Source organism: Nyctibius grandis, chromosome Z (genome assembly GCF_013368605.1).
Source record: "Nyctibius grandis isolate bNycGra1 chromosome Z, bNycGra1.pri, whole genome shotgun sequence".
NCBI lineage: Eukaryota > Metazoa > Chordata > Aves > Nyctibiiformes > Nyctibiidae > Nyctibius > Nyctibius grandis.
Window position 1 is genome coordinate 24,046,200 of NC_090695.1, and position 15,032 is coordinate 24,061,231.

General features: G+C 41.1%; 1 protein-coding gene across 1 annotated transcript in view; it reads left to right on the plus strand.

Annotated features, from left to right (window-relative positions):
* The window catches only part of HOMER1 (homer scaffold protein 1), a 103,348-nt gene that overhangs the window by 69,000 nt on the left and 19,316 nt on the right, over positions 1-15,032 (plus strand). Inside the window, exon 6 of the mRNA XM_068423204.1 lies at positions 5,174-5,330. Coding sequence (XP_068279305.1) covers positions 5,174-5,330 — 157 coding nt within the window. The remainder of the gene's footprint in view (positions 1-5,173; positions 5,331-15,032) is intronic.

The following is a 15,032-nucleotide window of genomic DNA, read 5'->3' on the forward strand; positions in this document are numbered from 1 at the left end:
AGCAGATATCTCAGAACACACAAGAAATAATTTGTGTTTGGTTTAGATATTTACAACTGTTAAGACAACCTGACAGAACTGTGTATATATTTCCTGTGACAGAATCTAATGCATCGAGGGCAAAATCAATTAATTCCTTTTAGCAAACAGCCTTTCAAACATGAAGTAAAAGGTTTTAGAGACAGTGTGTGCAGCCCTCCCATACCTATCCTGAGGGACTGTAGTGCAGCTGTTCCATCATCAAAATTCTGACCATGGGCTCTAGCAGTTGTGGGGAGCCCTTTGAATTTACCACACATGTCCTTCAGCTTCTGGATCTGTGTGCTCCCTCTCCTGGGTGTTAGCCCCAGCATCTTCTCTTCCAAGGGAGAATTCTCATAGTCTGAATCATATGTTTCTCAGCATTTCCTCTGGAAGTGTTGATAAATTTGAAACAATGTAGCTCTACACATACAGGCATCAAAGCAGATACTCTTAGTCTAGCTTAAGAACAGCCTGCTGTAGGTGTGCTTTTATCGGATCCTAAAAAACCAGTTTAAATCCAAATAAATCTAGTTGTAACCAAAATAATCCATAAAGCATAATTTTAATTATCTTTTTTTTTCTTTTTTAGTTTGTCAAGAAAGTATTTGAAAAAAGTAAGTCATCACTGCCAGGATTGGTTATGGGCTATTTTAATCAAATTACGATTTATGAAACAAAAAATTCACATCTTTGGTTCTGTGTTTCCTGGTATGATATCCATCACATGGTTGTGTTTATGTCAGAGAAGGTGGAGTTTTGTAAAAAGAAACAGGACAGGCCTAAATACTTGGAAAGTCATTGTGTATTATCAGATAAAAAACTAGAATAATTCAAGTAGTATGTTTCTATTTTGTGGAGCCATAGTACAAGCTGTAGAAGATACAGTAGAAATTATTTGTAGAAAAAAACAGTATATGCTACAAACAAATAACATCTGCGTTACATAGACATGTTCATCCCCACTATGTAGATCTCTTAGGGATAAAAAGTGCAATTGAGAAATAACACTGTTGCATTCCTGTTGAAAACAAACAATTTAAAAATAACCATCTCCAAAGAATCCTTCTAGCTTTTGGACCAGGGTAGCCATAGCAGTACTAGAAAACACGTGCTTCGTATTTAATGCTAACATTCCAGTATACAAGCAATAACTTAAGAGCTCCTGACTGTTTTATTGTCCAGGTAGTAAGGGCACTGGGCAAAGGTGAAGGTGAAACATGCCACAAATCCCCCTCGCATTATTACTCAGCACTACCTGAGAGTCTGTCTTCTGGGATCTTCATGGCTTAAAAATTTACCTTGTATCATTGTGGGTATACAAATTATTACATTGAAAAAAAATCCATTCACTTCCCTATCTGCATATTAAATTAAGATGCTAAGTGGTCAAACAGTTCTCATCATGTAACTGTCCCGGATACAAAGCTTTTAATCTGCTGCATTGCATCAATATAAAATCTTCTGTGTTTATTTCTGAGGGGAAAGATGAGTAGGAAGGCACATTTTGTAAACATGTAGGTGTCACACACACACAATTTGCTACCAGTCCTGCCATAGCAGAACTACTAAATAGAACTACTCACTTGCATGAAATGGCTGGAATGAATATGTTTGCCAGATCAGAACATCAAGGAGGAGCTACAAATATGATAAGGAACTAGATTTTTTTAGCATATTTTTTACAGAATTTGTTGACCTGCTGTGCTACTGTAAGTAATTTTCCAATCTGATTGGAAAAACAGAAGAGTAGACATTGTTACAGACATTTGTTCTCATCTTCTTTAATATGTGAGTCAATGTTCCCTGATGAAGTAGGATTATCATTATTTTAGTTCAGTCATTTGAGATTTAAAATTTCCAGTGGTGAACTTCTAATTGGTTGAATAGATCATAAAATGCTAAAGCAATTTTAAAGAACCTGTATTCCTCTTCTGAAGGAACTTGTGTTCCGGTTCGAGGGGACGAAGCAGTGTGTTTGGAAGGAAATGCTGGAGCATGGAAGGATCAGACATCACGTTTTAGTGAAATAGTAGATGTGATCTGAATTGGTAATGAAGTTCCTTGGTGGCTGGTTGATTTTGAATATTTAAGGAGCATTTATAGGAGTCATAATGGTTTTGAAATATGCTTTGGTGGGATGGGCTGTGCATATGCATGACATGGAAGAAAGAAACTCAGTGGACAATATGGTGGCAGAATGTTTCATTGTTCATATGTACAAAGTTCAAATAAACCTATAAACTTACATGCAAAATAGTAATAATTTATAGTTAAATTAAGCATATTAAAATATATTTATTATAATAAATAATTAGATTATAATCACAGAATCACAGAATGTTAGGGATTGGAAGGGAGCTCGAAAGATCATCTAGTCCAATCCCCCTGCCGGAGCAGGATTACCTAGACCATATCACACAGGAACGCGTCCAGGTGGGTTTTGAATGTCTCCAGAGAAGGAGACTCCACAACCTCTCTGGGCAGCCTGTTCCAGTGTTCGGTCACCCTCACCATAAAGAAGTTTTTCCTCCTATTTATGCGGAACCTCCTGTGTTCCAGCTTGCACCCATTGCCCCTTGTCCTGTCAAGGGATGTCACTGAGAAGAGCCTGGCTCCATCCTCATGACACTTGCCCTTTACATATTTATAAACATTAATGAGGTCACCCCTCAGTCTCCTCTTCTCTAAGCTAAAGAGACCCAGCTCCCTCAGCCTCTCCTCATAAGGGAGATGTTCCACCCCCTTAATCATCTTTGTGGCTCTGCGCTGGACTCTCTCTAGCAGTTCCCTGTCCTTCTTGAACTGAGGGGCCCAGAACTGGACACAATATTCCAGATGCGGCCTCACCAGGGCAGAGTAGAGGGGGAGGAGAACCTCTCTCGACCTGCTAACCACACCCCTTCTAATCCACCCCAGGATGCCATTGGCCTTCTTGGCCACAAGGGCACATTGCTGGCTCATGGTCATCCTGCTGTCCACTAGGACCCCCAGGTCCCTTTCCCCTACGCTGGTCTCCAACAGGTCTGTCCCCAACTTGTACTCATACATGGGGTTGTTCTTGCCCAGATGTAGGACTCTACACTTGCCCATGTTATATTTCATTAAGTTTCTCCCCGCCCAACTCTCCAGCCTGTCTAGGTCCCTCTGAATGGCGGCACAGCCTTCTGGTGTGTCAGCCACTCCTCCCAGTTTTGTGTCATCAGTGAACTTGCTGACAGTGCACTCTATTCCCTCATCCAAGTCATTAATGAATATATTGAATAGAACTGGTCCCAGTACCGACCCTTGAGGGACTCCGCTAGACACAGGCCTCCAGCTGGACTCTGTCCCATTGACCACCACTCTCTGGCTTCTTTCCTTCAGCCAGTTCACAATCCACCTCACTACCCGATCATCCAGACCACACTTCCTCAGTTTAGCTGCGAGGATGCTGTGGGAGACTGTCAAACGCTTTACTGAAATCGAGATAGACCACATCCACAGCTTTACCATCATCTATCCACCAGGTTATGTCCTCATAAAAGGCTATCAAGTTGGTTGAGCATGACTTCCCCTTGGTGAAGCCATGTTGAGTGCCCCTAATGATCCCCGTATCCTTGATGTGCCTAGAGACAGCACCAAGAACAAGTTGTTCCATTACCTTTCCGGGGATGGAGGTGAGGCTGACCGGTCTATAGTTACCCGGGTCCTCCTTCTTGCCCTTTTTGAAGACTGGAGTGACATTCGCTTTCCTCCAGTCCTCAGGCACCTCTCCCGTTGCCCACGACTTAGCAAAGATGATGGAGAGTGGCCTAGCAATGACTTCCGCCAGCTCCCTCAGCACCCGCGGGTGCATGCCATCAGGGCCCATGGATTTATGGACGTCCAGGTTGCCTCATAATTCACAGAATCACAGAATCACAGGATGTTAGGGATTGGAAGGGAGTTCGAAAGATCATCTAGTCCAATCCCCCTGCCGGAGCAGGATTGCCTAGACCATATCACACAGGAACGCGTCCAGGCGGGTTTTGAATGTCTCCAGAGAAGGAGACTCCACAACCTCTCTGGGCAGCCTGTTCCAGTGTTCGGTCACCCTCACCATAAAGAAGTTTTTCCTCATATTTATGTGGAACCTCCTGTGTTCCAACTTGCACCCATATTCATCACAAACCTATATACAAAATAATTTTGGCCAGAGTTACAGATCTTTGGTTTTCAATAATGCCTATAATAGACAAAATGAATTATTTTCTGTATGTATTTTCCATGTAGGTTTGCAGCTCATATGCTGTTAGCATTTTGCAAGTAAACATTAATGAGATATTTGCATACTAATACATTCACCTGATGTATCTGAGATGTTTTTCCCTTGCATACTGAGTGCAAAGATAGGGTCTGTGCATGATGGCAAACTAATTACCTGTGAAAATTAAAGCCCTGTGTTTGCTTAGAGAATAACTAAACTGTAGGCAAGGATTGTTCCTCCATAGGCTACTTCAGTAAACCCCAACACTGGCTTCCTCATTGCAATAAAGCAATAATATCTCTGTGCTCCTTGATCTTTAGTCTCTTTGCTGATATTACTGAGGAGAAACATATTAATAGTATTATGGTGTTAAAATTCAAGCTCTTTGAGTTTTCAAGTACAAACTAAATATGGTATTTAATAAAGAAGGTATATTTCAGGGTTAGAAGGCTAGTATTAAGACAACTAGGCTGTAGTTCCAAAGTGTTACAATAGCTCTCTTTACTCAAGTTGGTGACAAAACTTTTTTTACAATATGTTCCATAAAGTAGTAGATTAAAAAGCACTTTTACTCAATACATATATATTAAAATAGTGACTAATCATTTACATATTCTAGAATTACACACTGTTGCTTTTGGGAAGCTGATGTGGATTTCATCATCCTTAACACTTTATTTAACAAAAAATACCCTGTTGAACTGGTAGGGTAGAGGTTGCTTTCCAATAATGATATAGCTATATTTTCTGAATTTATAGTTTTGATGATTTGGGCATTTAGATTCTCATTTGGACATTCAGTCACAGGATTTTTGCATAATTCTATTTTTCCTGGATATTTTGAAAAGAAATTATAAGACATTTTAAGGAAAAAAAAAAGGAAGAGATGTGGGGGCTCTGACCATTCTCATTCTGTCTGTGCAGTTCGACAATCAGCAAGCATTGGGAGGCAGAACTGGCCACACTCAAGGGTAATAATGCTAAGCTCACAGCAGCCCTGCTGGAGTCCACTGCCAATGTAAAACAATGGAAACAACAACTTGCTGCATATCAGGAGGAAGCAGAACGTCTTCATAAGCGGGTAAGTCAAGGCACACGGCCAGTATCCTTGAGGTGGAAGTACTGGTGACTGCATTAGCTCATTTTCAAGTAAAACAAATAAGTTTATTGTTGGTGCTTTAGTTTAATCTTTGAGACAGAAGTTAATGCTTACTGTAGAGCACACAGGGTTCCTCCGTTGGGAAATTTTTTCCTTTGTAGCAGTTCTTTTTCTGCAAACGGTATTGTTGCAGGAAGAGTTATCTAACCTTATGACATGTTTGCCAGCTTTCACTCTTCATTTGATGCCATCACATCTGTTTCAGGACCTTCTCTGTAGCATCACGCTTTAGTCCTTCTTGCATTTAAGCCCACAGAAACTTGACATCAAATCTGTAAGTTAAAGAATCCCTCTTGTAGTTTCCACGTATAACAAAGACGAACAGCTTCCTCTCATCCTTGCACCTAAAGAAAACTGAACATAGATTCTAGATCATTGTAGACAATTAGAGATCTGCTCCAGCTTTCATACAGGAGGGGCTGTGTCCTGTTCCCTTCACTGTAAATTTTGCAGAGGTCGTTTGGCAAACCAGAAATTAGTGCTCAGTGGGGGAAGGAATGACAGTGTTTGAGGGAGGAATAAAGCATGCAAGTTGAAGACTGCATTACGAAAACAAGTATTCAATATTTTCATTTCTCTTTTCACATGTAACTCTTATATATTGTATAATCTATTCATCTTTATCCATGACGAAGCTGTATTACTTTTGTTAATATCAGTTAGCTTAGAAAAATATCAAGGAGATGTATGTAGTTAAGAAAATAAACAAAAGCATTGTTTTTTTGCATGAAAACAGATTTCTTGAATATGCTGAAGAGAAGGCAAAGGTCAAGTAGCAAACATGGCAGACCTCTTAGTTTGGTTTTGTATGGTGTGCTCACCTATGGCAAGGTGTGGCAATTACAGTTAGCCAAATCCTACACATTGCGAAGGGTTATTTCAGACCCGTGCTGGGCCTGTCCAACTAGAGACTGCTGCTAGTCCTAAGAACAGGGCTCATATTCATAGAATCACAGAATCACAGAATCAATCAGGTTGGAAGAGACCTCTGGGATCACTGACTCCAACCATTGCCCCGACACCACCATGTCAACTAGACCATGGCACTAAGTGCCATGTTCAGTCTTTTCTTAAACACATCTGGAGAAAGTGACTCCACCACCTCACTGGGCAGCCCATTCCAATGTCTAATGACCCTTTCTGAAAAGAAATTCTTCCTAATGTCCAACCTGAACCTCCCCTGGTGAAGCTTGAGGCTATGTCCTCTTGTCCTATCGCTAGTTACGTGGGAGAAGAGGCTGACTCCCACTCCACTACAACCTCCCTTCAGGTAGTTGTAGACTGCAATAAGGTCACCTCTGAGCCTCCTCTTCTCCAGGCTAAACAACCCCAGCTCGCTCAGCTATTCCTCATAGATCACACACTCCAGACCCTTCACCAGCTTGGTCGCCCCCCTCTGGACTCACTCCAACACCTCAACATCTTTCTTGAAGTGCGGGGCCCAGAACTGGACACAGTACTCAAGGTATGGCCTCACCAGTGCCGAGTAGAGAGGGACGATCACTTCCCTAGACCGGCTGGCTACACTATTCCTAATAGAGGCCAGGATGCCATTGGCCTTCTTGGCCACCTGGGCACACTGCTGGCTCATGCTTAGCCGGCTGTCGATCAGCACCCCCAGGTCTCTTTTCGCTGGGCCACTCTCTAACCACTCTTCCCCCAGCCTGTAGCGCTGCATGGGGTTGTTGTGGCCAAAGTGTAAGACCCGGCACTTGTTCTTGTTGAACCTCATGCCGTTGGTCTCGGCCCATCTATCTAACCTGTCCAGATCCCTCTGTAGGGCCTTCCTACCCTCCAGCAGATCCACACTCCCACCCAGCTTGGTGTCATCTGCAAATTTACTGAGGGTGCATTCAATCCCTACGTCTAGATCATCTATAAAGATATTGAACAGCACCGGCCCCAGAACTGAGCCCTGGGGAACACTGCTAGTGACCGGCCGCCAGTTGGACTTTGCCCCATTCACCACCACTCTCTGGGCTCGGCCATCCAGCCAGTTTTTAACCCATTGAAGAGTCCACCCATCCAAGCCCTGGGCAGCCAGTTTGTCTAGGAGGATGCTGTGGGAGACAGTGTCGACTGCCTTACTGAAGTCTAGATAGACTACATCCACAGCCCTGCCCTCATCTACTAAGCGGGTCACTTTGTCATAGAAGGAGATCAAGTTGGTCAAGCAGGACCTGCCTTTCATGAATCCATGTTGGCTGGCCCCGATGCCCCGATTGTCCTGCATGTGCCGTGTAATGGCACTCAGGATGATCTGTTCCATCACCTTGCCTGGCACCGAGGTCAGGCTGACAGGCCTATAGTTCCCTGGATCGTCCTTCCGACCCTTCTTGTAGATGGGCGTTACATTTGCTAATTTCCAGTCAGCTGGAACTTCTCCAGTTAACCAGGACTGCCAGTAGATAATCGAGAGTGGTTTGGCAAGTTCATTTGCCAGTTCCTTTATTACTCTGGGGTGAATCCCATCCGGGCCCATAGCCTTGCGGATGTCCAACTGGCACAGCAGGTCACTAACCGTCTCCTCCTGGATTACGGCAGGTTCACACAGCCCCCCGTCCCTAACTTCAGGCTCTGGGGGCCAAGTCTCCTGAGGACAACCGGTCTTGACATTAAAGACCGAGGCAAAGAAGGCATTGAGCACCTCTGCCTTTTCCTCATCCCCTGACACTACACTACCCTCCTCATTCAGCAAGTGGTGGAGGCTCTCCTTGACCCTCCTTTTGCTGTTAATGTATTTGTAGAAACTTTTTTTGTTATCTTTGACTGTAGCAGCCACTTCAAGCTCTAATTGAGCTTTGTCCCTTCTAATCTTCTCCCTACACGACCTGGCCACGTCCCTATAGACCTCCCAAGTTACCTGACCCTTCTTCCAGAGCAAATAGGCTCTCTTGTTTTCCTTAAGTTCTAGCCTAAGTTCTCTGTTTAACCAGGCCGGTCTTTTTCCCCGACAGCTTGTCTTCCTACACACCGGGACAGCCTGTTCCTGAATATTTAGCAATTCCCTTTTAAAGCACGTCCAGCCTTCCTGGACTCCTTTGCCCTTCAGGACCGACTCCCAAGGGACTCGGTCCACCAACCTCTTAAACAGGCTAAAGTCTGCCCGCCGGAAATCTAAGGCAGAAGTTCTGCTCTTGCCCCTCCTTACTTCCCCCACTATCGAAAACTCTTAACATTTCATGGTCACTATTCCCAAGACGGCCACCGACCCTCACATCTCCCACTAGTCCTTCTCTGTTCACAAAGAACAGGTCAAGCAGGGCCCCTCCTCTAGTGGGCTCATTTACCACTTGCATGAGGAAGTTGTCCTCCACACATTCGAGGAATCTCCTAGATTGCTTCCTCTCTGCCATGTTGTATTTCCGGCAGACATCCGGCAAGTTGAAGTCGCCCACGAGTACAAGGGCCGGCGACCGGGCGGCTTCTGACAGCTGCTTGTAAAACGCCTCGTCCGCCTGCTCATCCTGGTTGGGTGGTCTATAACAGACTCCCACCGTAATGTCCGCCCTGCCGACCTTCCCCCTGATCTTTACCCATAGACATTCAACCTTGTCATCCTCGTCATCCTCCTCAATTTTGACACAGTCGAAGCACTCCCTAACATACAGCGCTACCCCACTGCCTCTCCTGCTTCGCCTGTCCCTCTTAAAGAGCTTATAGCCATCCATAGCTGCACTCCAGTCATGAGAGTCACGTTTCTGTGATGGCAACCACATCATAACCTTCCTGCTGTACAGTGGCTTCTAGCTCTTCCTCTTTGTTGCCCATACTGCGTGCATTGGTGTAAATGCACTTCAGTTGTGCTAACGGTCTTGCCCCCGACGCAGGCCTGTTGCCCCTAGGTTCATTTGTGGTTGCCCTGGTCTTATCTCCCTCCCCTATCCAACCTAGTTTAAAGACCTCTTGATCAGCCATGCCAACTTCTGGGCCATTACCCTTTTCCCCTTCTGACTTAGGTGTTCCCCATCCAGCATAAGCAGGCCCGGCGCCATGAAAGCCACCCCGTGGTCAAAGAACCCAAAATCCCACCTATGGCACCATTCATCTGAGGGGGAAGAAATTCAGCAGGCTGCATCTAACCTGGGGATGTGAAAGAGTAGCAAGAATTCCCTTGAGCTTGAGAAACCTGGGGAAATGGCAGGTTGTTGGGGCTGTCCTATACCTAGACTGACTTGTAGATAAGGATCTTGAAGTCCCAGCCAAATTATTTGATAGCGAAGAATGAAAATTTCTGATGGGCTGTAACTGTGTGTGCCATAGCTGGCTGGATGAAACTCATGAAGTGTAACTAAGACTGGTGCTTTTTGCAAAGTGCTTTCAGCTCAAGAAATTGGCAGTTGCTGATGAAACTGCTTTCCTTCAGAAATTTCCCAGTCAGGCACAAGCTTGTCATGTGTGTTTGTACAGAGGGAGACTTTCGCTTTGTCTGTCATTTCAATTAAGCTTCTCCTTTGGAAGGGTGGGAGCTCTAACCTGTGCTCCAGGTTTGTGAATAGATGATAATATTAATTATTGATAAAATTATTTAAATTGCAACCTTGTATTAAAATTGCTATAGTGCAGACGTTCAGGTGGATTTGACCACCAGACAGGCTTTACAATAGAGAATTCATTGCTAAAATGTGGACGTAATGAGGTAGCATTCTTCCTAATAAAATGTATTAACACTTTTTATTACAAAGCTGAGACAATACTGTCCTTACCTAAGAAATAAAAGAAAAATGACACACAACAACAGCAGTTGGCTTTGCCATGGGGAGACCCAGCCAGACAAGATGGGCAAAGATCCCTTTTTCTTGATGTTACTCTCACTCTTGGTCAAATTTTATTTAAAATCTGTTATTGGAAAATACAATTAATGAATATAGGAATTTTTAGCACGTCACTTTGCTTTTATATGATACTACAGTTAAGAGAAGTAGTAACCATGTCTTTGTAGCTGCATTCATTAATAGCTTTTGATGTTTCATAACCTTTGCTCAGCAAATTTCCTGCAATTATTTTGTATTTCTGAGGGAACACAAAATCTTATAACATGGGATCATCTACATTATGCTCCTTTGATCACTGTTTACATGCCTTTATTAAATGTTTCTGTAATCTGAGACCTCAGGACTTGTTGATACCTCATGTGGAATATAGGAATGCTATGTGCCTATGTCTCTCTAGGCATGCCTGTAAATTATGACAGGATAGTTCATTAAGAGTACTGCCTTCTGTTGCAGTTGCTTTTAGAAAAATATAGACTTGGCTAACCCAGTAAATCAAACTTTCTAGGCAAAACTATGAATGAAGATCATGTAAAAAAAAAAAAAAAAGATCAATCTCAATCTATTATCCATACAGTGTGATACAAGAGCTCTTCTAACCTGCATGCAAGAGCTTTTCTAACCGGCGTGATGGAGAGTGATCTTTCAAACTGAAATAGTGCCACATTTCAAAAAGAAGCTGCAAGTCAGATGTTTCTCTCTTACAGAGATCAAAAATATGCTGTTGAAATGGCAGATCTGGAGACTGTTGGTTATGGTACATGTGGTAGTGAGCAGTGTTAAGTCACTATATATCATGTTATCTTTCTGTTCAGTTTATCCGTTAAGCTCAGTATAAACATGTAGCTGCAGCTGTTCCTCAAACTGGAATCCATCTCACTGAGATTATGTAGAAGTTATATATCAAGTCTAAGATGGTCATCTTTTTTTCTTGTAATTCTCGGAGAGACAAAACAGTGAATGTCCCAGTCTTAAGAAAACTGACTAAGGTGTTGAGTTGAATTTGCTTCTGTAAGTGCTTGTCTTTCTCCATAGGGTAATGTTCTAGATAGTCCTATAGACATAGTTCTAGTCGGATGAAATGAACTGCATCCTTAGTTCATAGAATCACAGAATAATTTAGCTTGGAGGGGAACTTCAGAGGTTATCTGGTCCAATTCTCCACTGAAAGCAGGCCCAGCTTTGAAGTCAGACCCAGCTCCAGGGCTGGATCGGGTTACTCAGGGCTGTGAATCAAGTCTCAAAAAATGGAGATCCCACAGCCTCTCTGGGCAGCCTATTCAAATGTTTGACTACCCTTGTCAGATTATTTTTCCTTACATTTTATCTAGTTGAAATCTGCTGTGCTGCAACACGGCACAGTTCAGAAGAAAAACGGAGTTTGATCCAAAAGAAACTTCGGTGAGAAAAGTTGAATAGGCTCAATTTTTAGAAATACTCATAGAAAAATTGATCTCAAGGAGAAGGAAAAATTTGGAAATTAGTTTGCGTGTTCAGTTGTAATGTAGTTGTTGTTTTACATGGAAAAGTTGGCTGTCACAGCATCTTGCCCGCTGGAGAAGAATAATTTGTGTAGATATGTATTCATTGGAGGGATACACTCACAAGATCATTGCCTTGTATAAAATAGACCAGCCTTCAAAATGAAGAATGGTACTGCTGACATTAGCTGCTGTATTTAGTTCAATTTAATAATATATTATGTGGTTTATATATAATGTAATTGTGGTATTCACTCCTTACATGCTTTAGGTTTATATACAAGTTTTGGTGCCCGAGTCATCTGTCTGCAAGCTACAATAGACTCATATCCTGTGTTGAGTGTGGTGGTGGGGGGGAAGTAATGCATATTGATTAGTAAACTTTGCATTATTATTTCCATCTTTAGTTTCTTCTTTATATAAATAGCCTTATTTACATAAATCGTTTCCTCTTTTTATTAAAAAAAAAATATTACTAATACTGTCTTACTAGTTGCTCTCTTATGGTGCCTTTTTCCACAGTTTGAACTTTGTCATTTTTTATTTATAAGCATCCTTTGATTTTACATTTTATCTCATTCTTTTCTATTTTTTTCATTCACTGTGGTAAACTGAGTCTTTTGTCTCATGCAGTATTTGTTGTAAACTTTGCTTTTTAAGTAGTTTTAAATTATTTTAAGCCCAACATTTTTTATTCTTTAATTGTTTTCAAATTTGACTGAATTAGATTTTCTGTGTATCACATTATTTACACTTTTGAAACCACAGAAACAAAGCTAAAATGCCCTTTCTTTGATTTCGACTGCATTTTTTAAAATTAATTTCATTTATTATTTGCCATTTCTGGTTAAGTGTAAGATTTACTCATCTATCAGTTCATTTTTTCATATTAACCTAAACATTTATTTGCTTTCTCTGAGGCTTTTGTTTTCCTTTTTCCATTTATTCTCTGCATTAATAATGCCTAGAGCCGAGACAAAACAGAATACAGATTCAGTGTGGCTGAGTGCAAAGTTCTCAATAAATTAAAGTTCTGTGCTCTCTTCTGTTATATTGTGAGCTTAAGTCAGAAATACTGTACTTTGATATTTTGTCAGATATTATATTTTTCAGAAGTTTGCTAAATGAGCGTATGGATTTTTCCGTCTCAAATACAAAGAGATAATAATTCTGTGAAGATGTGATGCCTAGTCAACAGCTTAACTTGAGCTCTCAGCCTTCTCTCCTCTAATCTGCTCAGAAGCAACTTAACAACAAGGATTTCCCTTAAACGGGGTTGGGGAGCACTCCTACACACCTTGCATAGCTTTTTGAAGTCAAAAGGGATTCATGAGTTTAGAACAGCTCAGTAACAGAAAGAAAACCCCTGAACCGAGCTACTTCAGATGAACAGAATAGCATTGGTACTAACATTAATCCTGATACCACAAAAAGGAAAAGACTGAATGGTGATATGAATTATGAAAAGTAACCCAAAGTTCTGTCTTTGTCATGTTAAAAATGAAAATGATTAATTTTTTTCTTGCATGCTCACTGCTAAAGTAAATCATCCTATGATACTGGGTAATAGCACAGAGGAATAACACCACTGCAGAATAATAAGAGCTGCAGTCCTTGAAGATCATTCATCTCCAGGAAAAGAAACCTAAGATAAAAAGAGATGAAGGGAAGTGATCAAGCTCTTGGGTATTCCTGAAAGAACAGAGAGATAAACTCTTGAATTCTAGCTTGTTATTTTAGCAGGACTTCCTAGGAAATAAGATTAAATTAGCCTATTATGTTCTGGTTCTTCTATTCAATGAATGAAATAAGTAGGAGGACATCGTATGTAGTCATCAAAACCGCCTGACAAATAATGGACCCTGACTTCACTACTGTTAAAAGAAATTTTAAAGTGGATATTTAAAAAATGCATGAGCTTACAGAAGTAAAACCATGGTCATTTTATTGGGCTGTTTCTGTGCTACTTAAAGAAAACAACAATCTATAAAAGCAGTTATTAAAGTCCACAAGACATATGGAATGCTATATAAGACATCTGCTCAGATTATCTGTAGAAAATCTTTGCAGACCCTTTAGCAGTCACCTCCACGTTTGAAAAATCAAAACTGAATTTTGAACATGCAGATGTGATAAAGTTGCTTGCTGAATCAGAGCCCATATTGTGGGCTTCATACTTGCTGAGAAGTCTTACTAGCACCACTGTGGGACTACCGTGAATAACTGGTTGTATGTGGCCAAGGAAGGCCATTATCTAAAAGTGGAAATATGAAAGAAGGTGACAGGAAGTGTGGTAACAAGAAATTTATGAATGGAGTTTTGATCCAAAAAGTTATTGGCAATGCACCTTTTCTATGTAATGCCTATCTCTTGTCATCCTCCCTTTAAGTCTGTGTCCCTTGTACCTGCACTGAACAGTCCAAACTTACGTTATATTTAAATTTGGTTTGATTGATTAAAGAAAAAGGTTATCCAAGTATAACTTCTTTCTTAAGGTATTGTAATTAGCATGTGGCTAGATAGCAGCTTGATGCCATTTGTTTGTAATGAAAATAGATGAGCATTTTGCAGGGTAGATATGGGTAGCTTGGCAATTTAATCAAAACAGTGGATTTATCATTTTGTTAGTATATGTCTATGCATTTATTTGAAAGAAATGTGTGTCCAGAAGGACCAATTCTGAGTGCACAAAAAATGGACAGCTAAGTCCATATATTTACATATGCAGCCCTTTCATCTGGAATTGCAAGCAAACTCTTGTTGCATGAGAAACTCCTGAAAAGGCAAAAAAAAGGGCCCATATGAGGTCGTAATGTTAAATATTGACCAAATGTTCAAGAGAGATGTTCTGAGGAGTATTAAGGTTTTCTATGACACAGTAAGATCTGGAAAAGCTAATTGTTCTAACTGTGATAGTCGAGTTTTTAGAAGACATATGGGAATATAGTGACTTTTTTATTTTTGAAATTACAGTCTTGCCTTAAAAAAGCATTTATGTTTCAGAGCAGGCTGCAATTGTCTGCGTAAGGTAGGTTATCCTTCTTGCAGTGGAACTAGTTTCTAATAAAAAGAAATACAGAGTAATATTTTTAAACATCCTTGAGAAGTCATAGCAGAGGCTGACCACCTTCTTTGCATGGTATTAGAGGATACCAAAGGAAAAATACAAGCATTTTTTTTAAGTGGATATGTATTTTTTTCTCAGATATACATTTTTGCTCCTTCAATATCCATTTCAGCTATGTTCTGTATTATTTTTGAAATGGTATGTGTTGTCAGTCTTGACATTTGACTATCAGAGCATTTCCTAGGGCTGGATTTCTGAAATCCGGCACATATACTCAGTTCCATTTTTGTGCGTGATTCCTTAC